Source organism: Coffea arabica, chromosome 2e (assembly GCF_036785885.1).
Source record: "Coffea arabica cultivar ET-39 chromosome 2e, Coffea Arabica ET-39 HiFi, whole genome shotgun sequence".
Lineage (NCBI taxonomy): Eukaryota > Viridiplantae > Streptophyta > Magnoliopsida > Gentianales > Rubiaceae > Coffea > Coffea arabica.
The window spans coordinates 1,116,036-1,128,079 of NC_092313.1; the positions used below are offsets into that span (position 1 = coordinate 1,116,036).

Here is a 12,044-nt window from a genome sequence, read left to right on the forward strand (position 1 = left end):
CTTGTCGAGGAATTTGGAAAGAGCTAATCAAATGGATTTGGGTAAACAGTACACATGTCTCTCTGCATTTCTGTCGTTGTCAACATTCGCTGCCAAATGGCAGTATTTTAGAGGCGCGCAGTCATTCCGTTAATAATCATAAATGAATGAACGCGCATGCGCATGCGCGTGGCTGGCTCCAAAGGAAAAAAAAAAAAAATTTCAGCATTTCATCCTTCGGCATCATATCATATAGATATATGTGATAAATAATGGCCCAGTCATCATCTTCCCCGTTCGCATCTCTATTCCCACCCATTTTTTCTAAACGTTTTACACGAGCCAGTTTCCATATCCCATTTACCTACCGCGTTTTTCTGTTAGTGGGGTACATGTTTTTTCATTGGTAACTTGTTGCTACTAATGTAAACATCCAATCAAGAAGTTGAATATAATCTGGGCGACATGGTAGTGTGAAGTTCGGGCTTGAACTCTCCTCCGTGGCCGGCCCCGGCAATCACGCTGCTCAAACAAATCCCTTTACCCGAGTCATAGTCGTCTAGTGTAGTCATTAACAACTAGAGACAATTACCGGTGTGGTAATGACTCCTCGTTCATTTAGTGGGTACTCTCACTCGTGTTGAATGCTTTCTTAAATGGTCCAACTTTATTTCATTGGAAGTGTCATATAATTTATTTTGAGATATTCTAAAATGTTCGTTATGTTGAGAAAATTAAATATTTTTTAGTCTCTCATTTTGATATAGCCCCTCTCTTCATCATGTGCATGTGTGTTACCATTGATATTCAAATTTTGAATTTGTTGGGGGTAACATTGAAAGAGAAATACAAACATCATAATCAAATCACTATTTTTAAAAGTTGAATTTTTGAAACATAACAACTTAATTGGGATGCAAGGAGTATTTAGTTTTTCTTCTTTTTTTTTTTTTGTCTTTAACGGCACATTTAGTTTAGTCTAATTTACTCCTATAGCCTACTCTAGAGAAGTGATCCAACTAAGTCAGAGAGAACATAACGAGAACTAAATTACCATCAGACCAGATGGAAGGGGACCTGATGGGGACTGAACCACCATCAGACCAGATGAGTGCTTATTTTAAAGGAGTGGTTCAACTGAGTCGAGAGAATTTGACGGGGACTAAACCACCATCAAACCAGATGGGAGGAAACCTGACGGAAATTGAACCATTATCAGATCAGATGGAAAGCGTATAGATTTAGAACAATTCTCGTATAAAGAGGAAGGCAAAGAGTATTTAGTTAGATTGATTGACTTTTCTCTTTTCTTTTTACCCCGAACCTCGGAGCATAGAATAAGGGTACAGAATAGAGGGGATGAATTGAAGTAACTCTAGGAAAAGAAAGTCAAACACCTGCTACTAACAACAAAAAATCTAAGGAAGAGTGGAAGACCCTTTCTCCCTCGATTCGCTCGAATCGCTCCTGGCTGTCGCTGCCCCATTGCCATTAACGTTGAATTGGATTTTGGATCTGCTAAGTGCTAAGTGCTAACTAACGTTATTTTTTGACAAAGAAAAAAAAAAAAGTCATAGTACTAACATTTTTTGACTTTGACCTGGACTCCACGCGCAGCCGACCACCATCGTATTCCTAATCTCCCACTAAATCACTCCTTATCTGCCACGCGTCTCAGGTCCCACCATCATAAAACAAGTACTAGTCTACTAACCAAAACCAGATAAAATACAACCAAAAAAAGAAAACGAAAACGAAAACGAAAACAAACAGCAGCATCGGAGAAAACAACACATAATCTTTTCTATTTTTTATTTTTAGCTGTATTAGTTAGTGATGGTACTTATAAAAGAAAAAAAAAATAGCATTCCTCCTCGTTATGTGGTGTTGTTTCCTGGAAAATAAACATTCCCTCCTCCACGTCCGCATCTCCTCCTCCTCCTCCTCGTCTGCTATCTCTCTCTTTTCTCTCTGTTAAATTCGACCCAACATGCCATTCTGCGAGGTCAGCTCGTTCCAGAACGGTTCAGAAGCTGCCCCTGGGGATAATGGAATTAAGATTTTCTACAGAACTTACGGGCGAGGTCCAACTAAAGTCCTCATGATCATCGGTAAAAATTCAAAACAACAAAAGATGGAAGATATTAAAGTGTTAACATATATAATTATTGTGGGTCGATGATGATTTTTCGCTTTGATTATTAGGATTGGCGGGGACTCACACTTCATGGGAACGGCAAATCAGGACGCTCGCCGGTACCTTGACGCCCAATGATGAGGAATCGCCGGCCGGCGATCAAACCCCTATCGCTAGTCACAATGAGAGCCTTGGAGTGGAGGTTTGTGCCTTTGATAATCGTGGAATGGGTCGCAGCTCCGTGCCCACCAAAAAGTCAGCTTACACGTGAGTCCTCAAAACTCCTTGTTCCAAAACTCCAATCTTTTTTAGCATCACAACCCCCATAGATATCGTGGGTTGATTAATTGATTGTTAGTTTCTTGACTCTCTGAGATTCTGGTAAAGACATAGACTTGTGATGGATTTTGGTTTTAATGGCCGTCGAAGATGTAAATGGTGTATTTTTGTGATGATCATCCGTTCCATGCTAGAAATTCTTCCTTTCTGCTGTCTTTTTTTTTTTTCCTTTTTTTTTTTGGGGTTCTGAGAAAAATGATATAGGCAAAGCGGCAAACCATTTAAGTTTCTCCTGTTCCTCTTTCCCTCTTTTTGTGAAATAGAAAAATGAAAGCTTTCTGCAGATGGTTTTCATTTTTCCTCCTAAATGAGCTGCTGAGGTTAGTAAAAAAGTGGACCTTGACGCGTTGGAACTCCGAATATACAGGGTTTTAGGTTTTAATTCTTTTACTTCAGCTGTGTCGAAGAGGGTGCGGATATATTCTGAAACTGATAGTATTGTGGAATGGTTATTGTGCAGAACGACTCTTATGGCAAAAGATGCGGTCGCTATAATGGATTTTTTGGGTTGGGAAAAGGCCCATGTATTTGGACATTCAATGGGTGAGTCCATGAGTGACAACATTACTCAGTCGTTTTATTGATTTGTTTCATTTTTGGTTTTCCCTGAGCCCCTTAATGTCAGTTGTGATTTTAAGATAGGTTAATCAACTTATTGGAAGGATTGCTTACAAAACAGAAATATAGTTATTGCAAGGATAAGATTTGGTGTGGAATAATAGGGTCGATTTTCAGTTTGATACCAAATTTCAAAATTGAAAGAGGAAATGCAGGCCACCAAACACAACAGTTCTTCTTGAAAACATAGTTGTTGATAACCTGGAGGTATATTTTAAGTAATGTCAGACATGCACTTCAACTGAGCTTGTCATGATTTCGATTGTTCATTGTTTTAATGATGTGGTTCACTTCACTGGGAAATACTCCTATGGAACTAGGTACTAGTGTTAGGATTCAGTTCTGCTCTAAGTGGCATATGAGTTCGCATGACTGAGTGAAGCTGGGATATATGTAGGAGGTATGATTGCTTGCAAAATGGCTGCTATGGTCCCTGGCAGGGTATTATCACTGGCTTTACTAAATGTGACGGGTGGAGGTTATGAATGCATTCCAAAGGTACGTATCCTTTCTGAGCAAATGACAAATATTCTTTAACCCTGCAATCTGGTTCAATGATGTGTAACCATTATGGCGGTTTCTTATCTTGTTCCAATCTGTACAATGAAAAATGCAATCTTAGATTGTTTCTGGACACCTCCTTTAAATCGTTGAAACAAAAGTAATTCCCCTCTGAAACTGTTTTGAACATAATCTCTCTCTCTCTCTCTCAGCAAGTTTACCCTGGGGGGGGGGGGGGAACGGGTTATAAGCTCTGCATTTCTCTTCTTTCTATCCAACAGTCAAGTGCAAAAGGTTTACAAAATAGTTGCTATGGCCATCATTATATCCATCTCCCATTGATGAACACTTTTGTTTGTTTAGTTGGCTTGAGATCAAGTGATTCTGGTGGCCACTGTATTTGATTTCCAGCATCAATTTATGATTCTAATATGCAGTACAACCATGTTGACTGATAAGAACTTTCCCTATTTTGCAGCTAGATCGTCAAACCTTGTCAATTGCAATCCGGTTTTTGAGGGCAAAAACTCCTCAGCAGAGGGCAGCTGTTGATTTGGACACTCACTACTCAAAGGTTACCCTTCTTTTGCTGTTTTATGGTTTTTGTTTTAGAACATTTTTCTTGTATTCATTTTTTCTTGGTTTTGAAAGGAAGTTTAGCTAGACTAGTTGAGCAGTGAGTCGGAAAACTTCTGCCAAATGTGGACTGGTTTTTGGTTGGTCTAGTTTTCGTTGTTGAAATTAAGATAAAAATTGGGACAGGAAACTTTGTATATGATTCTATGAATTTTTCTTTTGCAACTTTTGAACTTTGCCTCCTGTTAGGTTATCAACTTAGCTGAATGGTACAATGAAAAAGTTCCTGCACATTTTTTAAGGCTTGTTTGGTTTTGTTGATGTTAGAAATCCAGGGTATCAAATAGTGTCACTGAGATGATTGACATTTAAGGAAATGTAACCTCTATGCAGGAATATCTTGAAGAGTATGTTGGCACGCAAACCAGAAGAGCAATTCTATATCAAGTAAGGAACAGTGAGCCAGCTTGCCTTTTTTGCATGACGCTTAAGATGTATTGCAGTGCATTTAAGATACAACTTCAGCAAGTTGGCAGGCTTTGCGACCAACCAATGGCTTTTGTTGACTTGCTGTAAACGATTGCATGATTATCAACCAGTGTGTTGTTCATGGTGCATGATTGTTACCTGTGGTTTAAATCATTTTCAAACCTTTACACAAGCAATATTTGATAATCCAAATAGGGCATCTGTTTCAACCAACAGAGAGTTGCCAGAGTCTTAGTCTGCCATTTTACTTGTCCTTTATTTCAAATTGTCTTAAGGTCTAATCATTCTTCCTGGTGGATTCCCTCAAGGTGGTAAGGAATAGGTAGGAATTACTACCTATTCCTTTTCAACTTTTGTGCAGAATAATATAGTTGACCAGCAAACTACTAAGATGTTATGGTTATCCTCCTGCATTTTTTGCTCACTCAAACCTGGGATTAATAACTATCATTGGCTATGAAGCAGTTGGCCGTATCCAAATGTTTTGTAATTGTATATGTATCACAATATTTTGGTTTTCTGTCATTTTCTCATTAACATGTTACGCTCTTTGTGGCAATTTTATGCATGATCCACTTTTCTCGAGTTACTGATGCCATAATATGTGGCCATTACTTAACAAAGGTGAAATTACAGTATATGAGTAAAGCTGTTAGAATGGCAGACTTATTTGAGGCCATTTTGCAGGAATATGTTAAAGGTATATCATCTACTGGCATGCAGACCAATTATGGATTTGAAGGTCAAATAAATGCATGCTGGACGCATAAGCTGACGCTTGCAGAGTTTGAAGCAATCCGTGCGGCTGGATTCCTAGTATCAGTTATCCATGGAAGGTATTATTACTGTTCACGGCACAAGAACTTTACTTGTTAGTTGCAATTTTACCTGAAAGATCTCTACTTAGCAAAACTGAGTAGTCTTTTGATGGTTCAGACATGATGTCATTGCTCAATTATGCCATGCAAAGAGGATTGCTGAGAAATTGTATCCTTCTGCCCGAATGGTAGAACTTCATGGGGGACATCTTGTCAGTCATGAGAGGACTGAAGAGGTAGAAATTCTTTTTTTGTAGCTGAGAATGGAAAAAGTAGGCTGAAAATTTGTTTTGAAACCAGGTGCCATATTTCCCTGCCAAATCCGACCAAAATTAAAATTGAGAGAGAGAGAAGAAGAAGACGAGAAATAAAAAATGAAAAACACTGAGGCACTGAAATGAGATGATAAGCATGGAAAAACTCTGGCTTAGCTTGACTGGTGGTGCTTGCATTACCTGGATCTTGCTGATGTTATTAGCTGGCTGATGGCTTTGTTCTGAAATCCATAGTACCTGCAGATTGTTATGAATTTTGTGAACTATAAGAAGCCAAATTGGGAAAGACATTTAATTGACTGACCAAACCGGGGGAAAAAGTAGCTTGCCTGGTCCTTAAAGGCATTAAGCTACCTATCAGCCATAGGTTGGGCCGGCCCGGCGATCGAACTGGCCATAGAACTGGGCTGGGTTGCTAATTAAACCAGTTAAGCAACAAACCCCCGGTTAAATCGCTAGTCAACGAGCCGGCGATTCAACCTGTGAATTGAAAAAAATCTCCGATTAAACTGCTAATTGAACCACTAACTTAAAAATTTTACTATTTTTATAATTTAAAATATATTATTATATTATATAATATAACTATTGTGTAATTTGCAGTTGAACCGCTCCACCCATGATTGAACCGGTGACCCGATCACCTCTCCGGGTTGAGCTCCTTGCTGGGTTTAATAATTATGCTATCAGCTACAAAACTTGTGTGATCGTCTTATAATTTGGAATTAAAATGTCACAAGGCTGAGTTACAATGTTCTGTGTGTGTGTCAAAATAATGATGAGGCACTGTGAAGCAGCTAGAAATTGTTTCAAAATTCCATTCTCATGCAGAACTTTGATTGTATGAAGTGCTGGTTACAGGCTTAGTTTCTTGTTTCACTTTTGAGATTGTAAGTAGAAAACCATGCTTCCACGGAATTCAATTACTGGTGCAATTCACTTCTTTTTTTTTTTTTTTTTTTTTCTGTTACTTGTTGGGAAGTTTACTCAGTATTTCGTTTTAGACTGTTGGCCTCCTAAAATTCTATTTTTTCCTGAACTGGATGTGTGTGATATGATCAGTTTCTATTTCTTGCTCGAATCAGTAACTTCATCATTAACTCCAGGTCAATAAAGCTCTTCTTGAATTGCTCAAGGCATCAGAAGAAAAATTAAGCACACATGATTGGACAAACTTGCCCCTGAAAAGCTCTGGTGAGTATTTCATGTTATCAGAAGAGTAATGCAACACTAAGTGACTTGCTCTAAACTAAGAAAGGATCCATTCAGACAAAGATTAAATATGGATATAAAATATTGGCATTGTAGCCATCTTGCGCTATGGAGTTGTACAAAATAGCAATATTGACAGCATACCATTTTTTCAATTTTGAAACTAGGCTGGCTCGGATATAATAAACGTAAATCTGTTGAAACTTGAAACGGGGTTTGCTGAAGCCTAAGTTTAGGTGTCTCATAAAGGGCCAATAGCTGTAATGATGGTGTTTAAATGTTGTCAACTGGCCTATTCCATTAAATTGTTTCGTGCTTGTGTGCTGACGCTTTTTCAGGGTGGATAAAATTTGGGAGAATCAACTCTGAGGGAGGAGCTAGTTTGAGTTTCATGGTTGACCTTGTAGGAAAGCTTCATGCCTTCTTCTTGTACCTTTTTGGCCTCCTCGTGTTGGTAGCGGAGTACCTGAGAAGATCTACAAGAAGTCTAAGACCGGCCAAAGTAGGACCTACCCTGACATAGCTAAGAGAGGTGAGAAGCTTGTTTACTGGTAATTGTCCTATTACCTTTTGCGGTGCTGATATGTTGATGGAGATGTACAAGCCTAATCGGATCTCTTTATATATATATATCTGCAGGGCATTTGATTATTTATGAGCTTCTGGTAACGCGGCTTTTCACTAAAACAAGCAAAACTCGCCTAATTTATTTCTTGGTTAATCTAAGAAGATCACAAGGAGACAAAAAGTCGGCCTGGGTACCAACAATGACCATAGTCACAGTTTTGTTCGTGGAGTGCAGCAGGGAAGAGAAAAATGAAACAGCCAAGTTTTAGGCAAGATGATTGTAAAGATGGCAAGGCAATCATAAACTGGATGCCTTGCATTTTTTCTGTGCTCCTGTTTTAGTGACACCTCAATCAATGGTCAGGAAATATTACTTGTAACTGCATGTCCATTTTACCGTGTACCTGATATTAATACAAAACTGTTGATTCCTCGTCTTCTCATGTCTATAAACCAATGAAACTCAAAGAATTCTGCACAGTATCAGTTAGGGGAGTTCACGTATCAGTTGAAGAAAAGATTATTCCATTAAACAGCGTTGGATTCTCTCAACACTAATCTCTCTTTTTAACAGACGGAGACAGAGACGCTCGGAGACTCTTTTTATTTTTTTAACTTATTCATGGAATCTCTCTCAAGAAATTAATCTAGAGGACAAATCCGATTCATCATACAAGTACATGAACAAGTTTAATGGTCAACAGAAGAAGCTCAGAACGATGCAGCAAATTAGACGCAGTGTCTATGTTAACATTAGGAGAACGTTATAATCCCGAACTAGTTAGTACTAATATTTTCTTCAGGAAAAAAAAGAGGATACCTGGTATGAATTTGACTTGGGTCATCAGTGCGGATTAATCTGGCGCCTCAAGCGTCATCTGATCATCTTCCGCAGTCTCCAAAACCGAAGGCAATCAAATTGAGAATTGGTTGGAAAGAACATACTTAGAATTCTCGAGCATCACTTCGCTCTCAAAAGACTCTCAACTCAAGAGCTCGTTGAACTAGACTCCGGCATGAAGAGAAGGGATAAATACTAAGACTCGTGATTCACTTTGAGACCAAACAAAATTTGCCACGAACATGACATACCTTTCTAAGTATGATCACCTGAGCACCCAGTCTCACTGACCCAGAACCGCCAACTCATAATATGCTCGAAGAAGAAGAAGAAGAAGAAGAAGAAGCCACAAATGATCCTCAAGCTAGAGACTTGGATGAGTAAACAAACATCGGGAATGGGGGAAAAAAAGAGGAAAAAGAAAGGGCTTCTTCATAGGGGAGAGACGTATGAATAATGGCGTGATCCGCAGCAATTTAAGTCGGGGCCATTTCAAGAAATATACCGCGAGGATATTCTTTATTGCCAACCACTAAAATGTATCCAAACAAGGCAGTCCATTACAACACCTAACCTAATGCGCGTAGACCCCTTCTTTTTTGGTGTCACTTTCGTTTGTTACTCCGGCGCTCAAAGTTTCTTGGTGGACTGGGAATCCAATCCAATTAACGATAATCCAATAAAGCCAAATGCACTAAAGCAACATCATTATCCAAAGCAGTACATATTCTCAATCACGTCAAGCAGTTTTTCCTAAAATCAAAACAGTCGTCTAGCAAAGCCGTCCATTAGATCAATCACTTTTCACATCCTGCGCCAGCATTTCCAGTTTGAGGATGGGCGGCACAATTGCAGTCTCATTTGTTAAGTACTATAAAATGTACTGCGTCTAACCTTCGGACAAATTGACTTTGCCTAACCGAGTCCTAGTTATCCGAATTAATTTGGGTTAATTTCTTCTTTTACCTTCAAGATTTATGGGGTAGGAACTTAGTCTTAAATTTTTTTTCTTTTCTCTCCAATAATCACTATTGTGGTGGGCGTTGCCGGCTATTTTTTTCCCCAAAGCCAGAAGACTAGTTTTTTCGATCTATATAAATAGGAAGACAGATAACTTGTAAAAGTAAGCCCAAACAAAAAACAAAAGTAATGAAACCACTTTACCAGTTTTGCTTATAAATCGTGCTTGTACCGGGGGAAAATAAGAAGGAAACTTGCTTAAATTAACTACGCTAATCTGCGAAAACAAATAACAAAAGATGCATGCAAGGTAAGAATCATCCCAAATTTTCTCAAAATCAACTTTTAGGAATGTTCTACGATACCTTTTGGATGTGATATCGTTACGTTTCAATTCACTATTGGATGTATTAAAAGAGAGATATCAACACTTAAATGGTTTCAAGAGTTTAAATTATTCAATTATATGGCAAAAATTTATTAGATTACAATCCTGGCTTATGATAGAAAGGGATGATAGAATTTTCCATATATTACCGAGAAAAGAGGAAACACGTGTTTTTTTCATTATGTAACCGATTGCTCGTATGTAACCGGCAATTTTTGCCTAGCGTGAGACTCCTCGTCATGAGGGTTTAATCATCTCTCTATCCTCAATAATTTTTAGCATTTGACCAGAAGTTATGAGGGTGGTGAAAGTCATTTCTCTAACCTTTTTAAATTTCTAAAAATGATCGCGCATGTGTGGATCACATGATGGATTCAAAGGAAAAATTTGTTAGTTTATTAGTTTAATTTTGAATTTTTACTATTGATAGTATCTAAATTATAAGGGAGTTATATATAGATTTTTAAACTATAGGAGGTTATGTACTTATGTGATAAAACACCAAACTAGAAAGGGGTCAAAGGTAATTTATCCTTTTCTTTTTTGAACTTAATCAACAAAACATTGGCCGGCTTCTGTTCGGAGGCGGAAGTAGGAGACCAACTTGCCCTAGGAATAAAGATGGAGGTTATCCCTTCCGACGAAACAACGGTAGATACTGTCCTAACCAAATGGGATTTCAGTTGGTCAGTCTCTCTCTTTCTCCATCTGTTTCTATCGCTCTCTTGTTTAGGCATATAATACCACATCACTGCATAACATTGCAGCTCGTGCTTGGGTTGGGGAAGGTGCTATGCTGCACTCCAGCGGAACTAATTTCTAACTCGTCCCGTTATTATGGTTCCGTTGATTCAAATGTAAATTTTTTTTTTTTTTTTTTTATAATTTCTGTTTTGATTCGGAGATGTGGATTGGGAGGTGTTTACTTCAACCCTACGCAGTTTACTTGTGCATGTCTAATTTCTCAATTCCCGCAACTCTGGTTTCTTGAGAGACGCCAGTTTCACAAAAACCTTTTTTTTTTCCTTGTTCCGAAGAGAAGATTCCCCTCTGTCGTATTTTGGCTGATTTAGACTAGGGACTAATATTTTGTAATACATGACTATCGCAAAAGAAATGAAGGGAACTCAATCCCTTCTGTTACTTATTCTAAATTTACTTGCAGGTTTGGAGTATCTTGTTTATGTTTGACTAAATTGCTGTGTATCAAAGAAAGTTGTATTGTGATCAATAGTCTGTTTAATATTGGGTATAAGCAATTAGGCAGGGGATTTTTGGAATTCATTATGATAAAATTACTTGATTGTGATAATAAAAATGAATCACGGCAAGTAAAACAGAATGGGATTCATAGATTAGATCTCTGGATGGTAATTAGCAGCACGAGCATGCATCAGATACTTGCTGCTTGTTTAATTGTGTGGAAAAATGTTAAATGCAGTGACTTGGAAGTAAATTATGAATCTGAAAGAAAAGTTCGCATTGTCTACTCAGCATTGGATGTAGATAAGGAGGTATGGTGATGTCTAACTCTTCCCATCAGTTAAATGGTTTAACATTTGACTTGATTTGACTCTTTTAATGGTCATATAGTTGCAGCCAGACAAGGTAAAGCGCGAAATGTCAGTCTCGGATGGAAAGCTTTTAGTGTAAGCTCCTTACCATTCTTTTGATCAAGACTTTGGTTCAGATATCTTCTGAAATGCTTGTGAACATGTCTGCCAATCTATGTTGATGCTGGAATCAATTGAGTGCACACCCCCAATGCTTCTCGTAGTTTGTTATCCAAATGACTAAGGTGTGTAGGTTTAACGTGATTCAGTTTATTTTCTACAGGCATTTTGAGGCAGTAGAGCCGAGATTTCTGCGGGCATCATTTAGTGCATTTGTTGATGTGCTGACTCTTGCCACGAAAACCATAGATGAATTCGATCAAGGAGTGGAAGTTTGACATTTATGTCCACTTGGATCAATTGTATTATCAAGTGAAGCAGTTTAAATTTGTGTTCCAAAACAATGCATCAGATGCGAGTTTCTTGTTAAATCCCATTTGGCTATCGGATTAGAGTTTCTGTTATTTCTGTGCAAGTTTATAAGAAGATATTAAAGAGACCCTTATAATTTATCTTCTGGCTTCAAGTGTTTTGTTTATAGGCCTTATTGTTCTTGTTGCATTTTTATCTGGCTGAGGAATTAGTAGTTTAGGAGGGTTTAGCACTGAACGCGCACAAAACATACTAGCTTGAAAGTGCATTTCTTGTGCTTATATTCCCCGTAGAGGACTTAGTAGTAGTAGTAGTTTTGACGGGCACTGGCTGAACAAGGACAAAAATTAGCTAACTTG

General features: G+C 38.2%; 2 protein-coding genes and 2 long non-coding RNA genes across 10 annotated transcripts; 2 read left to right on the forward strand and 2 right to left on the reverse strand.

Annotated features, from left to right (window-relative positions):
* Positions 1 to 1,950: 1,950 nt before the first annotated feature.
* On the forward strand, positions 1,951 to 7,948 carry LOC113729918 (uncharacterized). The gene is made up of 11 exons (XM_027254245.2): positions 1,951 to 2,090; positions 2,185 to 2,383; positions 2,916 to 2,998; positions 3,471 to 3,571; positions 4,053 to 4,148; positions 4,544 to 4,597; positions 5,327 to 5,475; positions 5,576 to 5,693; positions 6,839 to 6,926; positions 7,283 to 7,476; positions 7,584 to 7,948. Exons 1-10 carry the CDS (start codon positions 1,970 to 1,972, stop codon positions 7,465 to 7,467), a joined length of 1,194 nt encoding a protein of 397 aa, XP_027110046.2. The 5' UTR covers positions 1,951 to 1,969; the 3' UTR covers positions 7,468 to 7,476; positions 7,584 to 7,948.
* LOC113729920 (uncharacterized) lies at positions 4,563 to 8,818 on the reverse strand. 4 transcript variants are annotated; one of them, XR_011840038.1, is made up of 5 exons: positions 8,332 to 8,817; positions 6,062 to 6,212; positions 5,913 to 5,969; positions 5,528 to 5,770; positions 4,563 to 4,777 (listed from the first exon to the last, which is right to left on the reverse strand). It is a non-coding gene; the product is annotated as an uncharacterized lncRNA (long non-coding RNA). The 4 variants fall into 4 exon arrangements; XR_011840039.1 differs by lacking the exon at positions 4,563 to 4,777 and having other exon boundaries at positions 5,112 to 5,770; positions 8,332 to 8,515; positions 8,604 to 8,818; XR_011840037.1 differs by lacking the exon at positions 4,563 to 4,777 and adding an exon at positions 5,112 to 5,452 and having other exon boundaries at positions 8,332 to 8,816.
* LOC140036487 (uncharacterized) lies at positions 6,329 to 7,651 on the reverse strand. The gene is made up of 2 exons (XR_011840040.1): positions 7,512 to 7,651; positions 6,329 to 7,410 (listed from the first exon to the last, which is right to left on the reverse strand). It is a non-coding gene; the product is annotated as an uncharacterized lncRNA (long non-coding RNA).
* Positions 8,819 to 10,218: 1,400 nt separating the features above from the next.
* Positions 10,219 to 11,825, forward strand: LOC113729921 (uncharacterized). 4 transcript variants are annotated; one of them, XM_072077999.1, is made up of 5 exons: positions 10,219 to 10,386; positions 10,468 to 10,557; positions 11,142 to 11,214; positions 11,300 to 11,349; positions 11,537 to 11,825. In XM_072077999.1, the coding sequence occupies exons 2-5, from the start codon at positions 10,538 to 10,540 to the stop codon at positions 11,649 to 11,651; spliced, it is 258 nt and encodes an 85-aa protein (XP_071934100.1). In that variant the 5' UTR covers positions 10,219 to 10,386; positions 10,468 to 10,537; the 3' UTR covers positions 11,652 to 11,825. The 4 variants fall into 4 exon arrangements, with proteins under 4 accessions (XP_071934100.1, XP_027110048.2, XP_071934099.1 ...); XM_027254248.2 differs by having other exon boundaries at positions 10,232 to 10,386; positions 11,294 to 11,349; XM_027254247.2 differs by lacking the exon at positions 10,468 to 10,557 and having other exon boundaries at positions 10,229 to 10,386; positions 11,294 to 11,349.
* Positions 11,826 to 12,044: the final 219 nt, after the last annotated feature.